This window comes from Marmota flaviventris, chromosome 5 (assembly GCF_047511675.1).
Source record: "Marmota flaviventris isolate mMarFla1 chromosome 5, mMarFla1.hap1, whole genome shotgun sequence".
In the NCBI taxonomy this organism is placed as follows: domain Eukaryota; kingdom Metazoa; phylum Chordata; class Mammalia; order Rodentia; family Sciuridae; genus Marmota; species Marmota flaviventris.
Window position 1 is genome coordinate 103,878,157 of NC_092502.1, and position 26,553 is coordinate 103,904,709.

Here is a 26,553-nt window from a genome sequence, read left to right on the forward strand (position 1 = left end):
CTTGTCCTCCCACTTTGCTCCCCATCCCCATTATGAATCTGCCTTCTGTGTCAGAGAAAACATTAGGCATTTGTTTTTTGGGGATTGGCTTATTTCACTTAACATTATATTCTCCAACTTCATCCATTTACCTGCAAATGCCATGTAATATTCTATCATACCACATTTTTTTAATCTATTCATCTACTGAGGGGCATCTAGGTTGTTTCCACAGTTTAGCTATTGTGAATTGTGCTACTATAAACATTGATGTGGTTGTGTCCCTGTAGTATGCTGTTTTTAAGTCCTTCGGGTATAAACCAAGGAGTGGGATAGCTGGGTCAAATGGTGGTTTCATTTCCAAGGAATCTCCATACTGCTTTCCAGATTGGTTGATTTTGAGACAGTGTCTTGCTAAATTGTCTAGGCTGGCCCGGAATTTGTCGTCTTCCTGCCTCAGCCTCATGACTTAATGTGGTTACAGGCATGCTCCACTGTATCTGGCTGTACACAGTACTTTTTAATTTTCTTCTTTTCTAGCCAGTCTTTATTACCTTTGTATTTTAATGAAATTTCATTACAATTCAAGCTGGTTGATTCTAAATTATCCTTTAAAATCAACTGAGCTATATCCACAGGTCACTAAATAAATAAATAAATAAAACACAAAACAATAACTTGAATCTGTTAAGCCTTTAGATACATTTAATAGTAAAGACGGGGTATGAAAGAAAAAAGTGAAATGAAACAATAAAAGAAGCAATCAGAAAAACCCAGAAGGACACTACAAGACTTTAGAGGCTTTAAAAGATAGAACAATTAGATACAAGTTCTGATGGTTTATCGAAACCATCAGATTTAAATGAGATTTTATAATTGAAATACTTACTGATATTCTTATGGTAAACATGTAGAGATAGTTTGCACTTTTTGTCATATTTTTTGAGTTCTCTGCTTATTTGATGATGTGTCATCAATAGAGAGACAGTTTCTTTTTTCCCAAGTATATTTTGGTACCTTGTTTTTTGATGCTGCTAAATAGAAGTCAAGGCTAATTTTTTTTAAAGAATTGTAAGTAGAGTTTTTAAAAAGCTTATTCTCTAGTTTGCAGAGACTTTGAGAATTTGTTCCAGGAAACTTAGTGCTGTATAGATTGAAGATAGATACAGGAAGGAGAATATTAGGAGACTATTCTAAGTAAAATGATAGCAGCACGCATAGTTAAGAATAGGAAAGTGAGCCAGGTGTTGTGGCGCTTGCCTCTAATCCCAGTGATTTAGGTGGCTGAGGCAAGAGGATTGCAAATTCAAGGCCAGTCTCTGCAACTTAGCAAGAATAAAATAAATAAAAATCAAAAAAGAAAGAGGATGTAACTCAATACTGGAGTGCCCCTGGGTTCAATTCCCAGTAAAAAAAAAGAAAAAAGGTATAGCAAAGTGCTTATAGCATGTACTTTATTAAGAGTATGCATAATGTGACTGTGGAAAATGTAGAAGGCCTGTATGGTTATTTTAGTCCTTCTAGAATTTGGGGCTTTCTTCTAGACTTTTTACAAATTAGCCTGTACATTTTAAATCCTGACTATTGAATCTTTAAGCTTGTATTTATAAATACTGAGGAAATCCTTTAGGATTTCAGCACAGTCTACCCAATATATGAGAACAGATAATATATCAAAGGAAATCTCAACATATGAAGAATGTACAGTTTACATTCTTGCCAGTAGGATTAGACTTGTAATGGGAAAGACCTTAATATTTGTCTGTAAAAAATATTAAAATTAAGCTTCAGCTTTTTTTCGGTAATGTACTAATACTAGCCAACTGTATGTTTTAGTATTTTAAAAAAATGACTATCACCTTGTAGATTAGATCTATCATTAATTGACATTTTCACATAATATTTTAAATTCAGGAGAGTTTATGCTGTAGTTAAATTATCTTTATAAATTACAATTGAAGAAATTAAATATTTTTATATTTCTAAAGTTCCCAACTAAAGTCTGAAAGCTACTTCACTCTTGTAAGAAAGTATTTTAGGGGTGGGGTTGAACTCTTGTCTAGCATGAATGAGGCACTGGGTTTATCCTTAGCCACATAAACATAAACAAGTAAAATAAAGGCATTCTGTCCATTTAAAACCATAAAAAATTTTTAAATATTTTAAAAGTGCTAAACAAAAATAAATTTTAGGACCCTGTAAACTGCATTTGTCTTAAATTTTTTTATTCTTTTTGGATATACATGTATTTTGGCATATTTATACAGACATAGAATATAACATATTCTAATTAAGATTCCATTCTTACAATTGTACATGATGTGGAGTTTCACTGATGGTGTATTCATATATGAATACAGGAAAGTTATATCCAATTCTTTCTACTGTCTTTTGGAAACTGCATTTTAAAAAAATAGTTGGAAGTGTTTTTTAGTTTTCAAAGAAACTTTTTACCTCAAGCACCTTCATGTGCTGTATACTATTTAGAAATACATAAAACTCCTGCCACATATTTATTAGGTCTTTATGGACCTAGTAAAAGTGAAGTAGTATTAATTCCTTTTTTATAACTTATATTTTTTTGTTGTTGTTTATTTCACCTATTTTTTACTGTTATCCTAAAAAAATCTGGTTTCATTTACAAAATCATGCTTACAATTTTGTAATGATTCCTAGTCTTAGCAGCAGCAGCAGCAGCAGCAGTACTAGGAGGAGCATGGAGCTTTGTCTTCTGCTGCCTGTCACACCTTGGGCAGTTCATTTAACATCTATTTTCTTTTCTGAAGATAAATTAGTTTCCTAGTGCTGCTATCCAAATTGCCACAACCTGAGTGGATTAAAACAACAGAAATTTAATCTCTTACGTTTCAGGAAGCCAGAAGTTCAAAATCAAGATAGAAATAGGACTAGTTTCTCTTAGAGGGAGAAACTGCTTCTTTCCTATTCTCTAGGTGGTTTCTGCAACTTTGGCATTCCCAGCCTTGTAGAGAAGCTTCCCTCTAATCTCTGCGGCTTCTTTACCTTGCCTTTTTCTCTGTCTTGTAAGAACACTTGCATTAGATTCAGGGCCTATGCCAATCCAGCCAGTCTCAGTCTTTACTGACATCTGCTAAGACTCCACTTCCCAACAGGATCACTTTTAGAGGGTAGACATGAATTATTGGGGGGAAGCTTCTCTAACTCATTGCAGAATTACACATTTCATTTTACTTCACTGGGATTTTAAAGGAGTTTAAAGGAAATAATGTGTAAGAAGGTATTTGGAATTGTAGAGTGCTCAAATGTTCAAAGTTCCTGTTATTTTCATGTTTTATTTTGTAGGTGGTTATGGCAGTTGCTCAGTTGTATTGGCACATATCACCAAAATCAGAAGCTGGCATTATTTCTAAATCACTAGTGCGCTTACTTCGTAGCAATAGGTAGGTCATGATTTTATATTGTTTTATTCTTCCTTATGATGTGTCACATTTAATTTTTAGTACTTTATAGGAAAAATTCATATTAAATAAAGCTTAAATATGTAAGATTTAGTAGAAACTTTGAATATTATATTTAGGAATTTCATTTATTATGAAGTTACTGCTCAATCTTTTTCATTATCATACTGTTTACTTAAAATCTCTTTTAACTTCTAGGGAGGTGCAGTATATTGTCCTACAAAATATAGCAACTATGTCAATTCAGAGAAAGGTATGTGTATTGTGAATATATAATTTAAGAGGCAAATTCATGCATCATATATGTATTTACATGCTTCTTTTTTCAATTTAGGGTATGTTTGAACCATACCTGAAGAGTTTCTATGTTAGGTCAACTGATCCAACTATGATCAAGACACTGAAGGTGTGTATGCTTTTAATTTTCAGATACTCTTAACACTGTATACTTTCAGAAATATTTCTGTAACTTCTAGCATATGCAAAATGGAGTTCAAAAAAGTGTAGATACATTCAAGGATTTTTTTTTTTACATATTCCCATCTCTATTATTACATTGCTAGTTACTATGCTACATTAAAAAATATAAAGTTAAGGGGCTAGGGTCGTAACTCGGTGGTAGAGTGCTTGCCTAGCATGTGTGAGGCACTGGGTTTGATGCTCAGCAGTACATAAAAAATAAATAAAAGTAAAGTTATTGTGTCCATCTACAACAGAAAAAAAATTAAAAATATATAAAGTTAAGACAGTGCTACCTACCTGCACCTTGAATAACTCACAGATTATTGAAGGAGTAAATAGATAATTTTTGTACTGTGTATGTTAAATGATAGGTTGGATTGAGTGCTGTTATAAATGCAATGATGAGGCTAATTCTCTGGGAGAACTGAGAAAGGTGATGTTTGGATGAACTTTTTTGAACTTTCTGTTACTGTTGCTAGGTGGATTGGTAGGTTGAAGTTGGGATCAGACAAAAAACAGTTTGCTAACTTGAGATTATGAAAGAGTATTTTCAGGGAATGATAATTATAGTCTAGATTACTGTTAAATATAAAGCTATAGTGATTAAACCCTTTGGCATTTAGACAGAAAAGTAAATAGAATAGACTAGAAAACCTAGGAACATAGTTATGCATATGAAACATTTCCACACATTTTTTTTTAATTTATTTTTCTTTTTTAAATTTGTTTTAATTAGTTACATATGACAGTACAATGATCTTGACATATACATTTGAATCAGATGGGATATAATTTCTCATTTTTCTCAGTGTACAGGTTGTAGAATTACATTGGTCATGTAGTCACGTATATACCCACAGCAATAATAATGTCTATTTTATTCTGCTGTCCTTCCATCCACATATGTTGTATTGTATAAAAGACATTACAAACCAATCAGGAAAGGATGAGCTATTATTAAATATTGAAGTGGAAATTATTCACATGAAAACTGAGTTTAATGATAAGAAAATTTAGGACACAAATTAAAGGATATTTTACCAAAAACTGGTTTATAATTATGAAAAGTTTTGAGGTTATGAAAGTTGAACGACTAAAGAACTGACTGAAGGAGACAACTAAATACTATATGTGGAATTGAATTGGATCCTTTCATTATGCATTATTAGACACTGAAACTTAAATGCATAATTTACAATTATAGTGTATAAATTGAAGACTATAGCATAGTCTTCAATTTGTAGACATTAATTTTAATTTCCTGATTTTCTTGATTTTTTTGTGGTCTGCAGAAACTCTCCCTGTTTATCAGAAATACATACAGAAGTATTTGGGTACAATATAACAACATATTAGCAACTCTAGTCTCAAGTGGTTTAGAGAAAAAACAGTTCTTTTTATTATACATGTAGCTTTTTCATAGATTGTTTTCACAGATTGTCTCAGATTGGTTTTTTAAAGTTGTCTGAAAAGTTAAAATATTCTCATTAAAATTAAATGAATAGTCAAATTATAACCTGTAGAAAATATTCCAAATATATAATAGAGAAATCAATAGCTTGTACACAGACTATGTAAAGAACATTTTCTACATTCTGTGCCTTTTAATTAGAGTATTTAAATCATTTACTTTTTTTTAAAAAGAGAGAGAGAGAATCTTTTTTGTAGATGGACACAACACAATGCCTTTATTTTTTTTTTTATGTGGTTCTGAGAATCAAACCCGGGTCGCGCTCGTGCTAGGCAAACGCTCTACCGCTGAGCCACAATCCCAGCCCAAAATCATTTATTTTTAATGTAATTCTTGTTCTGAATGTGTTTATGTCTACATCTTTTGTTTTCTGTTTGTCTCCTGTGTTCTGTTCTTTTTTTGTGCCTTTCTTCAGATTAATTTATTTTTATGAGCAAAACCAAATATTTTTAGTGAGCCCATTTGAGATGAACTTGTAACTTCACATTTATATCTGTAACCCAGATAATTAAAGCATCTAAGTCTTTGCGATGGTAGGAGATAGGAGTGTGAAACAAGAGAATTATTTGTTTTTGTTTTTTAGAAAACAGAAATATTACATAGATGTTAAGTTGTTTCCTAACTTCACTAGTTAAAACAAAAGTCAAACTTGCTTAAATTGTTTAGTTTAATTAGATTTAAATTGTAAAGTTAAGATAAACAGTGAAGATGTAGGCTTCTGCTTTTCTTAATTATTTTTTTGAGAACTATGTAATTATCTAGTCTTTAATTTGTAGACATAAGGAAACAGACTTAAGTTCACTTGAGGAATATAATGCCTTATCACATTTGTGACAATGTGAGTTTTATTTAAAAAGTAGAAATTAACTTTGAATTAAATGCCTAGTCTTGGGCTGGGATTGTGGCTTATGGGTAGAATGCTCGCCTAGCATGTGTGAGGCACTGGGTTCAATCCTCAACACTACGTAAAATAAAATAAAGATATTGTGTCTACCTGTAACTAAAAAATAAATGTTTTTAAAAAGGATAAATGCCTAGCCTCTGTTAATTCATCTATTTATTTGTGTTTTAAGATGCTTCTTTTCTCTTTTTCTTCTGTAGCTTGAAATTTTGACAAACTTAGCAAATGAAGCCAACATATCAACTCTTTTACGAGAATTTCAGGTTTGTATACAATACTAATTATAAAATAATGTTTAAAATATGTTCACTTGGGACTGGGGTTGTGGCTCAGTGGTAGAACAGTTACCTAGCATGCATGAGGCACTGGGTTCAATCCTTAGTACCACATAAATATGTAAAATAAAGATATTGTGTCCACCTAAAACTTAAGAATAAATATTTATAAAAAAATAAAATATATTCACTCTTACATCTTTCTCAATCTTGTAATTGTATAATAAAATAGTGATTTGGGACAAGATTAACAACTATGAAACTGACAAATTTTCAAGAATAAATATAATTTAATTTAAAAAAGAATGGTATTTTATTTCATTTGATATTCTTAAAATTTGAAAGATATTAGCTTTTAACTCTTTGTTCAAAATTTTGTTTCTGGTAAGGATTCTATCTAACTACACTATCATTATATCTGTTGACACTATCATAATAAATAGGCCTTTCTTTACTCTCCATGCATGAAATTTTGATTGTCCCTATTTGTTTGACCTTTGACTTTTTAGGAAACTCTTAGCTCATGTGGAACACAAAAATCTTTTGGTTTATACTTGTTCTACCATGATTTTTTAAATTGTTGTTTTTATATTGATTTTTTAATTGCATTTTTAAACTATTTGTACTGATAGAAGAGATGCTTCCTACCCAAATTTCTCTAAAAAGTATTATTCAGTAATTATTTCATGGACATTGTACCCTTTATGATAGAAGGGTCAGATCTAAAACCTTAGCAGTGGAGCACAGCAAGACAAAGCCTTGTATCATTGTTGTGAGTTTTATATCCCCTCAGCAGTTTCTTCACAATGAAAAACTACATTCTACCCACTAACAAGAGTTCTTAAAAAAAATCAAACCTCAACTTTTAAAATTTAACTTATTTTGTTGATATACTCATCCTTAAGACTATATTAATTTTTTATGTGTTCACTATATTTATTTATAGCTATGTGATTTTGTACAGTTTTCAGGAGTAGGAGAATTTTTTGAGATGTCTGTGGGTGTTCTAAACTGGATTACTCTACTTTTTGTGCTGTATATTTTTTCTAGAAAAATTCCCGATAAAATTGGGATGCTATATAGATCTACTCATATTCACATGCCAGAAAATATAATATTTCAATTTTTTGTCCAGTCTTCTTGTAGCTGTAGGTCATTGCTTGAATTTGATTCTTTTTATCATCCTCAGTGTAAGTTTATTACACTTATTTTATTTTTAATGTTTCTTTTTGACTATACATAACATTAGGATTCATCCTAACCTAATTTAAAACGCATGGAATATAATTTGCTCTAATTCAGTCCCCAGTATTTCCCCTTTCCCACCTTGCCTCCCTCCCCCCGCTCCCTTCCCTCTATTCTACTGATCTTTCTGCTATTTACTTTTTTTTTTTTAATTTTAAACTTTTTTTTAGTTAGTGTCTTGTGTCATTCTTATAATTTTATTATTTTTATTATGTTTTGGTCATTTTTTTTATCAAGACCTTTTTCCTCTTGTCCTTTGTATCTCCTTGGGTATCCTTTCATTGTCCTTTGTCAAGTCTATAGGGATTGTGGGAAGAGAGTCGTGGTTAGTTGGGTTTTATAGAGTTTATGCAGTTGCTCTATTTCAGAATGTTGTTGATCCAGTTATTTCATTTACTATGAGGATGTTTATTGCAGCCCATGCCCAGTCAAACTTTTAAATACATTCTTTCTTCAACTTCATGTACTCACTTTTGTTTATCAGGGTGTGTGTGTGTGTGTGTGTGTGTGTGTGTTTCACTGGGAATTAAACCTAGGGCCTCACACAATGCTAGACAAGTATTCTACCACTGAGCTGTGTCCCTAGCCTTCCTGTATTAATTTGTATTACTGTCTAAATTTTAATACCTTATTTCTTTGTTTATGTGTTTTGTTTGTGGTTATGTACAATTTGTTTTTAATAACTTTGTGAGTAAAATAGGGAGTTTTTTCTAAAGATTCATGAATATATTTTTATGAGATTTTAGTAATCAATATAGAAATATTTTAAAATATAACTGGTCTTCATGGAACTAATTAATTTCCTTAACATTTAATCACTTTCTTGGTAACATTGTCACTAAATTTATATATTTTAAGATATCCTTAGATTTTTTTGTTTATTTGTCATTTAGATACTGTTTTAATATATATTCTTTTTTTTGCATTTTAGATTACCATAGTATTAATTTTATATTGGTTACTTCTCATTTGAGGTTGGAAATCTTAGAAATTTAAGTCAAAAGGGATTTAAAATTTCAGTTATAAATAATATATAAAATATAAAGATGTATTTTAAAAGTATATCATTTCTGTAAACAATGAAAGCTTAGTTTTAAATTAGGAAAGTTCTAATCAAAGTGAAGTTACATAGGTTAGATTAAATTTTGTGCAAATATGTTTGGTTTTGTAGCTAAACCATTGATTTCTTTAAATTTTATAAATATACCACTTATAGTATATTTTTAAAGAAAACATTTTAAAATTATTTTGTTTTACTTTATTTTAAACTGCATATTTATTTATTCAAGTACCATTCATTGTAGCTATTGTAGTTTTACAACCATTCTGATACCCTTTGAAAGTAAACTATTAATAGCATATTGGTTCTTTTCTTCCTTTTAGCCCCATTTTTAGATTGAGTGTTTCTGTAAGAGTGGGTCGTGTCCCCCCGCCCTGGTAGATCACAGATGCTGGTGGTTAAATGAACTGAAACCTCCAAAGAGAGAATTCTCATCATCTCTTTCAACCTTGCCCTAAAACTAATTGCTATCTTTGGGTGACTGCTCCCCACTATCTGTTTTGGAATCTCAAACCATTGTGGCCACAGGTGAATGAGCCTGGTTTGAAAATGTGTCTTTTCTATAGGCACATTCTTTAAGAGGGGGAAAAAGAAAAAACAATTGAGTCATCAGTTGGGCATCCTGTTGTGCTTTAGAGAAGATTATGTGTTCTGGAATTCTTATGCATTGACAAAGCTTAGTAAAATAGGGTTTTTTGGGTTCACTTGGTAGCACCAATGTGTAAAGTAATTTAAATAATATTTTTTAGACCTACGTGAAAAGTCAGGATAAACAATTTGCAGCAGCCACTATTCAGACTATAGGCAGATGTGCAACCAACATCTCGGAAGTCACAGACACCTGCCTCAATGGCCTGGTATGTCTGCTCTCCAACAGGGATGGTAAGTTTAGAGTTTTATTTTATCTTCCAGTGCTTTTTAATTTGAATACTCTTAATATGATCATCAAGTTGTAACCTTTTATATTTTAGTTTCCCTGTTCATCAGTAGTATGGTGACAATAAATATCAATTTAGTCTTGAAATGCATATTCTATTTTTTAAATAAACTAGATAATCACAAACATTATTTGTCTTGCCTCTACTAAGAAAATTCAATTCTTTTTACTTTTTCACAGTTTAATCACCTTCATTGTAATCCTTTCCATAAGGGTTCTATTTTACTGTTTTTTAATGACACCTAAGTTATGCATAATATTGGTTCACCTGCAGAGGGTGCTAAAAGCAGGCAAATGACTTCACAACCTGAAGAAGTGGCTAGATCAAAAATATATCAACTGCGTACCTTCTGCATTTTCCCCCAGAGATTTATCTAATAATTTTATATTCAAGATTAAATAGATTTAAAAGCTATCAATTTAGACTACTTCATGTTTTTAAGCCAAATAGTATCTAAGCAATCTAAGAAACTAGATGTAATATCTAATAGAATAGGTGACCGGTGGTAAACTGTCAGTTCTTTCTGTGGCTATGACTTTAGAATAAGTGGGGTCATTTATAGAGAAAAAGAAAGGTGAGTTACCTTTTTACCTTTCAAATAATTTATTTAGAAGATGTTCATTATGTATTTAATTAAAATGAGATTTTTAAAAGATGAAAAGTATAATTTTCTCTGTAAAATAATTGAAATTATTTGTGGAATTTTAAATATAATTATGTCATATCTGGATACAGATATATATGATATAGCAGTAAAACAACAAAAAATATTTTTAATATTTTATTTGAAAATATAACTTTTCATTACGGTAATTCTGCTATTCCCAGACCTTATGTAGATTATGTTTTCCCACATGGCAGATTTTTTTTTTTTAAGAAAACTGTAATGTATTTCTCATGAAAAAAAAATTGAAACAGTATTTTTTTTACTGTTTACTTTATTCCAAAGTAGCAATAATTTTTGTTGTAAACATAAATTTATCAATTTGGGCCTATAAACTCAAGATATTATACAGTAGAACATTTTACTAGACATAATGTTGAAACTTTAAAGTGCCAATGAAGATTGTCATGGAGATAAATAAAAAGTCTATTATATAAGGTAATTAGAGGAGATGGATAATAAATGTCATCTATCTTATCTATTTCAGTTTTTAACAGTTGTATCTTTTTTCTCTCTGCTTCTAGGTCACACTTTAAAATGTGACCTTAAAACATTTTTTTATTTTCCTTTACCTTTAATAATGACTTCCTTGTGACCAAATAAAAACACTCCTTGGGAAAATAATTCTGAGACATTTAATTTTGAATCAAGATTTTGAATCAAGCCTGGTTCCCTAGAATAATTGTTCTTTTAAAATTTAGTTGCATACAAAAAGTATCAGAAATTAATTTGGACACTAATATTTCTTTCAAATAAAAGTTATATTGAGATTTTATCAATTTTACTTTTTGATCTTTTTTTTTCCAATGTGAAATTTTCAAGTTGTCTGCTTCAACATAATATTAATGTTTCCAAAAATATTTTTTACTTTGGTTTAAAAGATAAATATTCTACTCCTATAGCATTTTTAGGGAAAGATACTGTCATAATTTGATAATGGAGGACTAACATCATTTATAATCACTTTCAAAATGTAGGAGGATATACTAATTTAAATTATGATGTTTTAATATTTACGCTTTTGTTTTTAGCAAATCAAAATTCTCTTTACAGCAATGAGTGCTTTGCTGTTGTTCAAAAAAACTTTTTTGTTGTTGTTGTTTGAATATTAACACACTTTAATTGAATTGTCCAGTTCTGGTTGCATAATTATTGTTAGCCCAAAATATATGAGTTAACTATCTTTTTATCATATGTACTATACTTTTTGTGATACAGATGGTCCTCAACTTATGACAGGGTTGTGTCCCAATAAACCCATCATAAATTGAAAATATCAGGTCAAAAATTCATTTAATATACCTAATCTATCAAACATCCTCACTTAGCTATATAGCACACTGTATATTATGGATTGTTTTCCCCCATGATTGTGTGGCTGCCCATGAGCTGTGCTTACTACTGCTGCTGCCAAGCATCTCCAGTGGATATTATGCCTCATATCGCTCTCATTAGCTCTGGGAAAGATCCAAAGTCAAACTATGAAGTATAGTACCTAATGAATCTGTCAATCAATTTTCCACCATAGTAAAGTTGAAAATTCATAAGTAAGAGACCAACTGTAGTTTGGAAATCTGGTTCACTAAAAGTGAGGGTTAAAATAAATAAGGAAAATACTTATGTTAAAATAAGTAATATTACAGGAAATAATAATATTTAATAATTTTTATGTGACCTTTTCTAACAATAGACCTCTTTCCCCTTCTTATTAAAAATATCTACTTAGGAACAAATTACACAGATGAAGCTTCAATTTCTTTAAAATTTATAAGACATTTTGGGGCTCTAAAAATATTTGAATCTTTTGTTTTATGAAATTAATATGTCATCATTTCTTCATATGTAAAGTATATGTAAGTTTCAGGAATAGCATTTAGACTCTTGTTTTTATAGATATTGAATGTATCCTACTCAGACTTGTAGTTATCCACTACCCCCAGTATTGTTGACTTCTACCTTATTGGCATGGGAGAATCTTCTAAGCAGACTTGAAACTTACTCTAAGATGGTGTATTACCATTCTTTAAGATTAATTTGATAAACAAATTTCTTACAAAACTTTAATGGGAGAAATTTATGTTTCTTTAGGCTTACAATTATCCTAAGTAATTTATTTTAGGTACATGTTACCAAAAAGTTGCTTCTCTGAATAACCCTATTGCCACCTACTATAAACTAAAAGATTGGGGTAGAAGATTACTTTTAAAATTTGTTAAGTTTTTTTTTAATAATTCAGTAAGTATTTGCTGAGGATTTAAATCAGTTGATGTGTTTAATAAATGTTGAATAGATTCATTTAGCTTATAAAAGATTCCTGCCTTTATGGAGTCATAGTCTAGTAGAAGAAGACAGTAATATAAAATAAATATACTACAGTCTTCCCATATACAGCCCCTTAACTCTGCTGCCAGCTATTTGTTTACATACTACCTATGTTTGAATGTTAATTCTCTCTTGTGCTCTATATTATTTGTTTGTAAAATGGGGATAATAGTAGACTATACTTTTTAGAATTGTTGAGGACCAAGAGAAGACTAGGAAAGATTCGGAATATAGGATTATTTTATGCTTCTGGTAGAGTAACAGCATAGTGCTGAGATCTTTGGAAATCAGGAGGGAATGTAAAGGGAAAATATGGTGGAAATGGAATTAATTGAAGGGAATGAGAAGGACCTGGTATAGGCAGAATAATATCCCCCTCCTGCACTTAAAAATTTTGTTTTTGCCCAGGTTCTAATGCCTGAACCTGTGACTGTGTTACTTTATATGACAAAAGGGACTTTGTTGATGTGCTGAAGTTCAGGTTCTAGAGGTGGGTAGATAATTTGAATGGGTCCAAAGTAATCCAAAATAATCCTTATAAGGAAAAGAAGGAGGCAAGAAAGTCTGAAGATGCCAGGAATAAAGATCAGAGTGATGTGACTGCTGGAAGGGGATCTTAAAACAGGGAAGGTGGGTAGCCTCTAGAAGTTGGAAAAGACAGGAGATATATTTTTGCCCTAGAACCTTCAGCCCTGTCAACATTTTGATTTTAGCCCCATAGGACCTGTGTTACCTTTCTGGCTCCAGCAATATAAGATGATAAACTTGTCTTAAATCACTGTGTGTTTGTGTTTGTGTGTGTGTGTGTGTGTGTGTGTGTGTGTATTTTAACTTGTAGTTGGACATGATATCTTTATTTTATTTACTTATTTTTACGTGATGCTGAGTATCAAACCGAGTGCCTCACTTGTGCAAGGCAAGTGCTCTACCATTGAGCCCCAGCCCCAGCCCCCGTTTGGGGTAATTTTTGACAGCTACAATAAGAAACTAACTCCAAAGGATACATGATGTCACATACATGTATCAACTATTGACAATCCTGCCTCTTCATGTGGATTATTAAAATTACACAGCACTTGTTTTTACTTTGACAAGTTTTATAATAATATACTTTTTAAAAATTTATTTTATACTGAATTTTTTAAAACTACACTTACCATATTTTGCTGTGTGTAGTACTTATTTACATAACCATTTTTTATCAGAATATAAGTTGGATGAAGAGTCTCATTCTGCTTTATCTTGTTTTTCCTTCTACCACTGAGTGATAGTGGTATATAAAAGTAGAACCTGCTCATAGTAACACTGAACATTATTAGAAATAGAATGGTAACCCTGGTGTTGAGTTTGAATTCTGGACAAAGGCATAATTCCAGTGCATTTCTTTTTATTTATCTTTTAAATGATAATAAGGTAGCTATCTTATATTACAATAAGAAGAAAATGAAATATGAAAATGTTTTGTGTGAGCTAAAATGTTAATATTCACAATTATTTAATATTTATTGATTTTTATTCCAATGTAAGAGGTATGCAGTTTGAAATACATGTGTTTAATAATGATTGTAATGATAATGAATTTTGTTTGTATTATTAAAGGGAGCTAGATAAGAAAATATATCTCAAAGAAAAAAGTAACAGGACAAAAATCATGGTATTTCATATGCAGTTAAAAGAAACCTTTGTAGTGTGTCAGGGGAATTCCTAAAATCTATGAAACTATTAATTGGAAAATGTCAAAATTATAAGTAAAGGCAGTCTTGAGTTTACCTCTTTGGTGTCAGTGGCTTTAATAATAGTTTAAATAAAATTCATCCCCCAAGGTCAGGTGTTCAGCTAGTTATATTACATTTCTCTACTGGTGCCACCAAAAAGGTAACTTGGATCAGTGATTAGCTACATTCGTGTGACAACTCAATCCCCAAATCCCTTTTTGAGGATCTGCTTCTTTGCCACTTCCAGTAGCATTTAATTATGTTAGTTAGATGCTGGCAAGAAACAGCATATTTAAGTGGGGTGATTAAAGAGAAGTTACTGAAGGACTGTTTATAAGGTGTGGGCAGGATTAAGGGAAACCAACAAGGTATAGTGTAGCACCCTTGGGCTAATGGCTAGCAATAGTGGAAAGCCTTTACAACACAGGATTTAAGAGGTGTGTGGGGAGCATAGCCACCTCCCAGATCTTATAGGAGAGATCTACTTACAAGAATAGAGACTTTCAGTGGATGAATGCAGGTGCTACTAGTGATGCTAGCAGGGAAAGTATTCCTAATAATAAATGCCCTCTCACCCCCTACCCCCTGTTATGCTTCCTATTGCCTGTACACAGCTTTAGGCCAGGGACATTGGAGTCTGCCTGATGGAGTCTACAGGTCAGTCTCCGAGGGCACAGAGTTAGGGAAAGATAGACAAGAGTGGGTTTACAAAACAAATAGAGGCAGTCCAGCTCACAATTCCACCCTTTTTGGCTCTGTGTTCTAGCATGAAGTCCATGCTGTTTCTACAGTAATGCCTTTCCTACTACAATTAATTTTAGCTGCTCATTTTTCTGGACAATACTTAATGAAAAAAATTTTAATTAGTGTTTTATATTGAATGGAGAAAATGTTGTTTAGAGAGTAATTATTTGATTGTGACTAATATTTGGTGGGAATCAAAATACAATTTTACAAGTTCTGGTTAAAAGCCACAGAAATTGTACAATATGGTGAGCAGCATAATACAACCTCAACTGCTTTCCTGACAGAGAAGCAAAGATGAAAAAGGGGTAACAGAAGCTAGGAGAAAGCAACAGAGGTTAAACATTAAAGTTAAGTCATCTTCTTAAGACAGTTTTTACCCAAAAAGTCTGAGTGTGCATTCATGGTTGTATTTTTCACGTAATCTTTTAAGACATGCAGAATATTTTGCTAATTTTACATTTCATCAAGCATATTGCATTTAAATTGAATTATACATATTTAATATGAATAATCTCTGTCTCTTTCAGAAATAGTTGTTGCTGAAAGTGTAGTCGTTATAAAAAAATTACTGCAAATGCAACCTGTACAACATGGAGAAATTATTAAACATATGGCCAAGCTCTTGGACAGTATCACTGTGAGTATTCGTTAAGAAGTTTTAGTGTTCAGTAAACTATATTTTGTTAACATAAATGGTCATTCTCCAGTGTAGTGGTTAAGAGAGCTGAGGTATCTGGCTTCAAATCCTGGTTCTAAAGTTTCATACTGTTAGGAGAGAATTACAGACCTGAAAAGGGGAAAGGATGGCATGAACCTTGTAGTGTTGGATTGGAAATGAAGAGAGCAACGTGACCTTTGTGACTTTCTTTTTTTAGCAATGTTATATAGTGTATATGTGTGCATATATATGTTGGTCTAAACTTGTGTTATATGTTAATATATATATTATGTATGTTTATATATAATTATGTGTGGATATATATATAATATATATAATTTCATACCATAAAATTTAACTTTAAAAAAATTTTAATTTTTTATATATGACAACAGAATGCATTATAATTCATGTTACACATGTAGAGCACAATTTTTTCATATCTCTGGTTGTACACAGAGTAGAGTCACATCTTTTGTGTCTTCATACATGTACTTAGAGTAATGATGATCATCGCATTCCTTCGTCTTTCCTACCCCTATGCCTCCTTCCTTCCCCTTCCTCCCCTTTTCCCCTTTGCCCTATCTAGAGTTCATTTAATACCCGCCTCCAGCATATTATGGATCAGCATCCTTAAACCAGAGAAATCATTCAGCATTTGGTTTTTGGGATTGCCTAATTTCACTTAGCATTATATTCTCCAGCTCCATCCATTTACCTGCAAATGCCATGATTTTATTCTATTTAAATGCTGAGTAATATTCCATTGTGTATATATACTACATTTTCTTTATCCATCCATGTAATGAAAGGCATCTAGGTTGGTTCCACAGTTTAGCTATTGTGAACTGAGCTGCTATAAACTTTGATATGGCTGTGTTCCTGTAGTATGCTGTTTTTAAGTCCTTTGGGTATAGACCGAGGAGTGGGATAACTGGGTCAAATGGTGGTTCCATTCCCAGTTTTCCAAGGAATCTTCATACTGCTTTCCATATTGGCTGCACCAATTTGCAGTCCCGCCAGCAATATAGGAGTGTGCCTTTTCCCTCCACATCCTCGCCAATACTTATTGTTTGTATTCTTAATAGCTGCCATTTGGACTGGAGTGAGATGAAATCTTAACGTAGTTTTGATTTGCATTTGTCTAATTGCTAGAGACGTTGAACATTTTTTCATATATTTGTGCTGAGAGCCACGGCTGAGTCTGTATGGCCCCTGGCATTTTGCCAACAGTATTGATTGACAGGCGAGGCATTACTATCCGCCTCTGCCGCAACTTTTGAGTTCTCCACTATTTTGGAGTTCTCGTGGGGATTTCCGGGGATTCCCTGAGAGTTCCCATTGGTTGGGGAAGTGCAGGAGGAGGGATTTCCGGGAGAGATATTTCTGGCTGGGGGTTCCTGGACAAGCCTTGTGGCGCGCTCGGGAGGATTCCCCGGGAGCTGTGTGAAGTGTTTTCCTGCAGTTTAAAAATAAAGTTTGTTCCTGCTTCAGTGGCTCGTGATTTGTGCCCAGCCAGACTGCGGCATATTTGTTGATTGATTTATGTCATCTTTTTTTGAATGAAATAAAAGCTATTTTTAAATTTTTTATTGATTTAAAAAATGACAGCGGAATGCATTACAATTCTTATTACACATATACAGTACATTTTTTTCATATCTCTGGTTGTATATTGAGTATGTTGACACCAATTCATGTCTTCATACATATACTTTACATAATGATGTCCATCACATTCCACCATCCTTGCTAATCCCCTGCCCCCTCCCTTTCCCACCACCCCCCTGCCCTATCTAGAATCCATCTAATCCTCCCCTTCCCTACCTCACTATGGGTCAGCGTCCTTATATCAGAGAAAACATTCGGCATTTGTTTTGGGGGGGATTGTCTAACTTCACTTAGCATTATCTTCTCCAATGCCATCCATTTACCTGCAAATGCCATGGTTTTGTTCTCTTTTATTGCTGAGTAAAATTCCATTGTGTATATATGCCACATTTTTTAATCCATTCATCCACTGAAGGGCATCTAGGTTAGCTCCACAATTTAGCTATTGTGAATTGTGCTGCTATAAACATTGATGTGGCTGTGTCCCTGCCAGTATACTGTTTTTAAGTCCTTTGGGTATAGACTGAGGACAGTGATAACTAGGTCAAACAGTGGTTCCATTCCCAGATTTCCAAGGAATCTTCATATTGCTTTCCATCTTCTGAGAAGTGTCTGTTCAGTTCCTTGGCCCATTTACTGTCTGGGTTATTTGTTTTTTAGTGTTAAGATTTTTGAGTTATTTATATATCCTAGAGATTAGTGCTCTATCTGATGTGCATGTGGTAAAAATATGCTCCCATTCTGTCTCTATTCACTTGACTTATTGTTTCTTATGTTAAGAAAAAGCTTTTGAATCCATCCCATTTATTGATTCTTGGTTTTAATTCTTGTGCTATAGGAGTCTTATTAAGGAAGTTGGGGCCTAATCTGACATGATGGAGATTTGGGCCTACTTTTTCTTCTAATAGACACAATGTCTCTGGTTTAATTTCTAGATCATTGATCCACTTTGAGTTGAGTTTTGTGCATGATGAGAGATAGGGGCTTAATTTCATTTTGTTGCATATAGATTTCCAGTTTTCCCAGTACCATTTGTTGAAGAGACTGTCTTTTCTCCAATGTATGTTTTTGGCTCCTTGTCTAATATAAGATAACTGTAATTATGTGGGTTAGTCTCTGTGTCCTGTATTCTGTACCATTGGTCTACCAGTCTATTTTGGTGCCAGTATCGTGCTGTTTTTGTTACTATTGCTCTGTAGTATAGTTGAAGGTATGGTGATGCCATCTGCTTCATTCTTCTTACTAAGGATTGCTTTAGCTATTCTGGGTCTCTTATTTTTCCAGATGAATTTCATGACTGCTTTTTCTATTTGTAAGAGGAATGTCATTGGGATTTTAATGGGAATTGCATTAAATCTGTATAATGCTTTTGAAGTGTATGATACAATGGGTTTTGGTAAACTCATAAGGTTTTCTAGTTATCACCACTAAGTAATTACAGAACATTTTTATCACCCCTAAGGAAAAAAATTCCTTTTCCAAAATTACCCAGCCTCCCTTTACTCTGTCTTTTGGCCACCACTAATTTTATTTCTGTCTGTATAGATTTTTCTGTTCTGGATATTTCATATAAATGGAGTCATACAATATGTGGCTTTTTGTTTCTGGCTTCTTTCACTTAGCTTGTTGTAGGATGCATGTTGTAGGATATAGTACTTCATTTCTCTTCATGATAGATTTTGATTTTTAAGTACCATTCTCTACTTAAAAGAAGCCAGGACTTCTTAAAGAAATGGCTGTTTTGAAAGCTAGGATAAAGAACACAGTGGATTTGCAACAGTTTGTTGGGGACCAACAACCACCATCAAAGGAGAAAATAGAAAGTGTTCAGAGAATAGACACATGTCAAAAGGACGCAATAGCCAGCTTGGAGGAGAGTGTGACTCCCACTGGCCAATTTCAGCAACAGAAAAAAATGATAGTAAAGAATTATAACCTATAGAATAGGTAAGACTATAAATCTACAGGGCAATAAATGGATGGATCAATAAATGAATGAATAGAGGAGAAATGGAAACTCTTTCTTACAATTCAAAAATAACTAATAAATGTAGAAGGAATGATAGAATTAGAATTATCACCGTCTGCCAACCATCACAATTGATTCAGACAATAATTATCAACAAATACTAAAAACTAGCAGCAGGTGAAAATTTGAGGAGTAAAAGGATATTTGCACTATCTCAAGGTGTGTTTCTCATAAACTACTTCTTAGTTACAAAGTTTAACTAGTGACTTATAATGAAGAAAACTGGCAGGCACTATCTTAACAAAATGAACCTAGTTAACATAGTTAGTATTGAGATCCTGTATCTTTTGATATGATAACACTGAAGAGAACTCAGCATCCGTGTCCTTGCATTTCTGCTAAAAGTGAATGATTTGAATCTAATCACTGGGAAGCATGAGACAAATCCATGCTGAGGGTATTCTATAACATACTTGTTAAAAAATGTCAGTGTTATGAGATGCAAAGAAAATCTCAATATTTCAGATTAAAAAAGACTAAAAATTTAGCACATGACAGTACTATGCAGCATAAAAATTTGGGGTTTTCTATTGTAGGAGCAACTCAGACCCTCAGTAAAATCTGCAGATTAGACAGCAGTACTGATTTAGTGTTTAACTTATCAATTTTAAAACTATCTTGCTGTGGTTATATAAGCATTTCATTATTTTTGGAAATTTACATGGAAGTATTTTGAATTATAACAAGAAATTATACCCGTGCCTATAGCTTTTTTCAATTGAGTAAGCAACATATATGTGGAGAGATCAATAACACAAATGCAGTAAAATGTTCACATTTGGAACATCTGGGTGGAGTGCATCAAGGAATTCTTTTTACTCTTCTTGCAACTCTTCTATAAAACTGAAATTATGTGAAGAAATTAAATTAGGCCCTACTTCCAGCTCTATATCCTCACATTGCAGCCTCTATACCTTACTTTTCCCTGATAGTAAAAAAAAAAACAAACAAAAAGCCTAAGTCATAGTATTGTAAATATTACATTAGTTATTATAGATAATGTGCTTAGAACATTACCTAGCACACAGTAGGACTCCATATGTGTTTGCTATTATCTACTTCATATTCTTCTTTTGTCCAAAACTAATGTTTTGAAGAAATTATCTGAAAATAATTTCATTTCCTTGCCTCAGACTCATTCCTTAACCCATCACAGTCTGTTTTTTGACTTCACAGAACAACAATAATTCTGTTTTTTCCAAGGTCACTATCTTCTCCTTCTTAATCTACTAGATGATTTTATTTCCATTTATTCCTTGATCTTCTGTTAGTATTTCACTTTGCTAGTTACTTTTTCCATTTTAAAAATTCTCTCTCTCTGGGTTCTGTTATTATACACACTGCTGGTTTTTCTTCTAAGTCTTCATCTATTTTCTTCTCCATTGTATTTGCCTTTTGCTATGCCTGACCCTTGAGTGTTGGTTTGTTCTCTTATAGGTTTGTGGTTTGCAAGAGAATAAAGATATTGTTTCCTTCTTTGGAGAGGGGTAATCTGTACTCTGAATCTCTTCAGATAGATATTTGTGTAGTGAAAGGTAGTGGATTGCAAGGTTTAAAAGCCTACCATTTCTGACCAATTTTAAATATACCTGGTGGCAATTTATTTTCCCAATTTAGGGAGTTATTAAAACTTGCAGGGCAGTTACACATTTATCTTAAAGCTAATACTATAATAGTAAGACTCACATCAGTTGCTTAGCTTCTGAGCTTCTACTACCCCTTGCCAGTGAGTTACTTTGTCTTCATATCTACTCTTATGGTTGATTCTAATAATCAGAGCCAGAACTGCTCATAAAGATTGTGTTGTGTAGGGTCTAAGAGATGGATTTGAAAAGCAGATGAGTTGGGTTCTGCTGAGAGCCAGAGCCAAGTAGGAATGATGCATGGCATTTTTGGTTGAAAGGTGACCCTGCTCAGGGATTAGGGTGGCTCCAGGTTTAGGGTGGATCCTGCTGGATTAGGGTGGCTCCAGATTTAGGGTGGATCCTGCTGGGAATAGGGCATCCTGCTGCCTCAGGCGCCGCTCCTTGAGTTCCCGTTGAGTTCTCGAGGGGTTCTGAGAGAACTGGTACGCAGAACCTGGTGGAGGGAGTGTATTTTCCCAGAACGTGTGTAGAGTGCCGGTGAGAGTTCGGGAATAAAGAGTTGCTGTTTGAATCTACAAGGCTTTTGTGGTGGCTCGGTTATTTTGTGCCCAGCCAGACTGCAGCAGGGTTCAAATTCAAACCTGAAAAGTCTGGCTCTTGTGGAAATAGCAGGGGTGGCACAATGTAGCAGGAGAATAAGGGACAGAGTAAGTGAAGTTCATTGAGATGAAATTATCTACCTCCTTGATACATATGATAAATCTGAAGCCAGAACCAGTCTTGGCTTGCTGGCTGACCTTCTTCCTAATTTGCTGTACTCATTTTGTCTTTGCTCCGTAAAACAGTATGAATTCTGGATTCAGACTTGGAGTTCCAATCTTGTTTCTGGCCATTAACAAGCAATGATATGTGGGAAAGCTTTATAACCCCTTTGTTTCTCAGGTTTCTTTGTATGTCATGTGGGAATAATGGTAGAGCTTATTTTATAGGACCTTATCAATGATGAACTAAGAAATTACATAAAGTTCTCAAAAACAGTGCCTGGCAAGTTGTAAGTTCTCATTAATGTTAGCTATGTAATTAAAAAAAAAATAGTTGTAGGTGGACACCATACCTTTATTTTGTTTATTTATTTATTTTTCATGTGGTGCTGAGGATTGAACCCAGTGCCTCATACGTGTTAGGTGAGCGTTCTACCATGGAGCCATAACCCCAGCCCCAGCTATGCAATTTTTAAAAGAAGAAAATGTAGATTTTATCATATTGAAGACTTTGATTCCATGGCTATTTAAGTACATAGCATAGTTCGAAATTGAGAATTAAAGTTTAAATTTACTCTACTTTTGGAATTCATTCAAATTGAATATATTTGTGCCTATAGTATAGTTACCATATATGTTCTGATTGTGGATGTTTTATCTTTTGGTGTGCCGTTTATTTTTAATAAATACTACTTTTGGTGTTTAATAACGTTTAATGGGACAGGTGGGGGTTTTGTATCATAAAAGAACAATTGGGAGATGTATCTTTGAGGACTACTAAGTAATATTAAAATAGCACTTTATATCTTCCTTGCCCAGGTACCTCACTGGACTCCTTCCATTTCATAAGTTATCCTCCCTTGCCCTTCCAACCTAATGTAACTCAGGCTTAAGTTTTAATGTATACTGAGTCCAGATACAGAATATTGCATCTGATTTGCTGTTGGTGTGCAGTTTGTTTAAATGTCTACTGATTCTGCCGTTGACAGAATTGGAATAAAAAAAATTGATGCTTTTGCAGAATTTACTTTAGACTGTTGCACTATGCAGTGAGCTGGAATTGAAACACAATAGTTTTTAAGTTGATCTGCTTACAGAGTGATCTGTAAAATATTTCTAGATGTCTTTCTATAACTGCTGTGGTGGACAAGGAATCCCTTCGCCCCCCACCACAGGCAATTTAATGTGTTAAAATGGCAGTGGAACCTGCCTTCTCGTAGAAGATTTGAAAAGTGCACTTAACCACTTGCTAAGGGCATTTAGAATAAAGAATCAAGCTAAGTCATTTACAATCCAGTTGTCTTTGAGAATACTGAAGAGCAGAGGTTCATAATGAAAGTATTGTATCACATATGACTGTGTGTGCACATGTACCCATGCCTGTGTGGGTTTGTTTCTTAGCTTCGTTTTAGTTCAGTTTTCCTATTTATTCTGTGGTCGAAACAATCATGGAGAATAAAGAGTGACTAATTTTCTAATTTGATAGCTTCAAATCTTTTACAGTAAGTGGCCATGAATTCATAGTGTCAGTGGTGTGCAAATGAGAGTACTGTTGACTTGATTGAAAGAGAGGGAGGGCTGGAATCTGAAAATCTTAGGATTCCAATTCTAGCAAAATGCACAGAAGTATTGTCTTTGTCAGTTTCCTAAGCTTTTTTAATAACATGCTATTACCAAGAATTTGGTATAAATATACTTGCATTGATTTTTAAATTTTTTTGTAGAGTAATTTTCTCTTACGAGTTTTTAAAATATTTACTACATGGGTTTTTATTAGCTCAGTTCTGAGAAAATTCTAAATATCCTCTACACTGCTATGCCCACAAATTTTCATTGTGGGCATTACATTTTTTTTAGAAATGGAGATTTTAAATGTATACCTTATGAATGTGGAGAGTATTGAATGTCACTCATTATTTTAATCTTGGTATATTTATGGATATGAACAAAATCTTTTAAACCTTACTTCATTTTGGATTGTCTTTTTAATTACAAAAGAGAATTGTAAGTGTCTTACCAGAAGAAAATTGCTTCAAATGGGGAAATAGATTGTGATGCCATAGAATTCCAGTTTTTATTCTAGTAATATATAATGAAATATTTAAGAAAAATAAATCTAGCATAGCTGAAATCTGAAGTTGCTCATATATTCTTATTTAGAAGAGCCTTTCATTACTGAAGGCAACTTGAATTGCTCCATACTGGAAAATTTAATGTACCACTCAATTACTATTCTTTAGCCCAATTTAAAATAATAAATTGGGAGTAAGGTCTTAATGCAGTGTAACCTTTGGAACATTAGAAATAACCTCTTTCTTTCCAGAAATCAGTATACAGTAAGGATATTAGTTTTATCACACTGCATGAATAGATTTGTAATAGCACTTAGACCTTTTTTTATTACATAAGTAGACTAATTTCTTCTATCTTACTAAACTTGTTCTAAGTATTAATTTAAAGATGAAGCTATTATAATGTTAGGAAACATAGATATATTTATACTTTGTATTTTAAAGTTTTTCTGATGACCTCATTTTGATTCTGGTGAATGATTCAATCTGCGTATTTGTTAATATTTTTATGTTAGTTAGGAAGTGGGTATTTTGAAAGAATTTGAGATGGTAGATAATTGTGATAAAATTTTAGTATGGAAAGGTCCTTATTCTCACTTTTTAAATAACTGTGAAAACTATTCAGAAAAATATTAAGACTGAGAAATTGTAAAAAGACTTCATAAAAAGAGTGTTGTCTTTTCTCATGATGCTACCATTTAATGACAGCCTTCAGCCTTTGCACTTATTGTAATAGGCAGATTTTCTATGTGAGGTGAAAATGTTCACAGAACCTAATTTACATACCCTCTCAAATTCCTTTTGGAATAGGGAAGGATACAAATAAGCAAATAGTAATAAAACTAATTTGCATACTCTAAAATGTTGGTCTTAATGGTACTGATGGAAGGTTTCCAATTTGTAGGAAAGCAGTGATTTTTAAGAAAACAAATTATATTGAAATGTATTTTATTTTAAAACATAATGCCAAGTGCAGTGTTGAACAAATTTATCTCAATTTCTTCTGTTGACCAAATAACAGGCAAGGGTTTATGATTTTACAAGCAGACACTGATGATCTACAGTTTGATTTATTTCTGATACTGTAGATGAATGTACCTAGAGGATAGTAACAATTTTGATTTGGAATCATAGTCGTAAATGGATCTGTTGACAATGTTATTCACATGTTCTCAAAATGTGGCTTGTGGACCACATGTCTTAGGAATCATCTATGATGCTTCTTTTTTTTTTTTTTTTATCTTTTTTACTAAAATTTTATTTTTTTTTTTTTAATTTTTTATTGTGGGTTGTTCAAAACATTACAAATTTCTTGACATATCATATTCCACACTTTGATTCAAGTGGGTTATGAACTCCCACCTTCACCCCATACACAGATTGCAGAATCACATCAGTTACACATCCATTGATTTACAGATTGCCATACTAGTGTCTGTTGTGCTCCACTGCCTTTCCCATCCTCCACCCTCCCCCCTCCCCACCTCTCCCCTCCCCTCCCCTCCTCTCTCTCTACCTCCTCCACTGTATAACCCTGAGGGTCTCCTTCCATTACCATGCAATTTCCCTTCTCTCTCCCTTTCCCTCCCACCTCTCATCCCTGTTAAATGTTAATCTTCTTCTCCTGTTCTTCGTCCCTACACTGTTCTTAGTTACTCTCCTTATATCAAAGAAGACATTTGGCATTTGTTTTTTAGGGATTGGCTAGCTTCACTTAGCATAATCTGCTCTAATGCCATCCATTTCCCTGTAAATCCTATGATTTTGTCATTTTTTAATGCAGAGTAATACTCCATTGTGTATAAATGCCACATTTTTTTTATCCATTCGTCTATTGAAGGGCATCTAGGTTGGTTCCACAGTCTTGCTATTGTGAACTGTGCTGCTATGAACATCGATGTAGCAGTGTCCCTGTAGCATGCTCTTTTTAGGTCTTTAGGGAATAGACCAAGAAGGGGAATAGCTGGGTCAAATGGTGGCTCCATTCCCAGCTTTCCAAGAAATCTCCATACTGCTTTCCAAATTGGCTGCACCAATCTGCAGTCCCACCAGCAATGTACAAGTGTACCCTTTTCCCCACATCCTCGCCAGCACTTGTTGTTGTTTGACTTCCTAATGGCTGACAATCTTACTGGAGTGAGATGGTATCTTAGGGTGGTTTTGATTTGCATTTCTCTGACAGCTAGAGATGTTGAGCATTTTTTCATGTACTTGTTGATTGACTGTATGTCCTCCTCTGAGAAGTGTCTGTTCAGGTCCTTGGCCCATTTGTTGATTGGGTTGTTTGTTTTCTTATTGTCTAATTTTTTGAGTTCTTTGTATACTCTGGATATTAGGGCTCTATCTGAAGTGTGAGGAGTAAAGATTTGTTCCCAGGGTGTAGGCTCCCTATTTACCTCTCTTATTGTTTCTTTTGCTGAGAAAAAACTTTTTAGTTTGAGTAAGTCCCATTTGTTGATTCTAGTTATTAACTTTTGTGCTATGGGTGTCCTATTGAGGAATTTGGAGCCCGACCCCACCGACTGTAGATCGTAGCCAACTTTTTCTTCTATCAGACAGCGCGTCTCTGATTTGATATCAAGCTCCTTGATCCATTTTGAATTCACTTTTGTGCATGGCG

At 33.2% G+C, this 26,553-nt stretch overlaps 1 protein-coding gene across 2 annotated transcripts in view; it reads left to right on the forward strand.

Moving 5' to 3' along the window:
* Window positions 1–26,553, forward strand: part of Ap3b1 (adaptor related protein complex 3 subunit beta 1) — a 256,304-nt gene that overhangs the window by 107,461 nt on the left and 122,290 nt on the right. For both annotated transcript variants that reach the window (XM_027927647.3, XM_071612471.1), the window contains exons 9-14: window positions 3,301–3,398; window positions 3,615–3,669; window positions 3,751–3,822; window positions 6,451–6,513; window positions 9,580–9,712; window positions 15,744–15,853. In XM_027927647.3, the coding sequence (XP_027783448.1) occupies window positions 3,301–3,398; window positions 3,615–3,669; window positions 3,751–3,822; window positions 6,451–6,513; window positions 9,580–9,712; window positions 15,744–15,853 (531 nt within the window). The remainder of the gene's footprint in view (window positions 1–3,300; window positions 3,399–3,614; window positions 3,670–3,750; window positions 3,823–6,450; window positions 6,514–9,579; window positions 9,713–15,743; window positions 15,854–26,553) is intronic.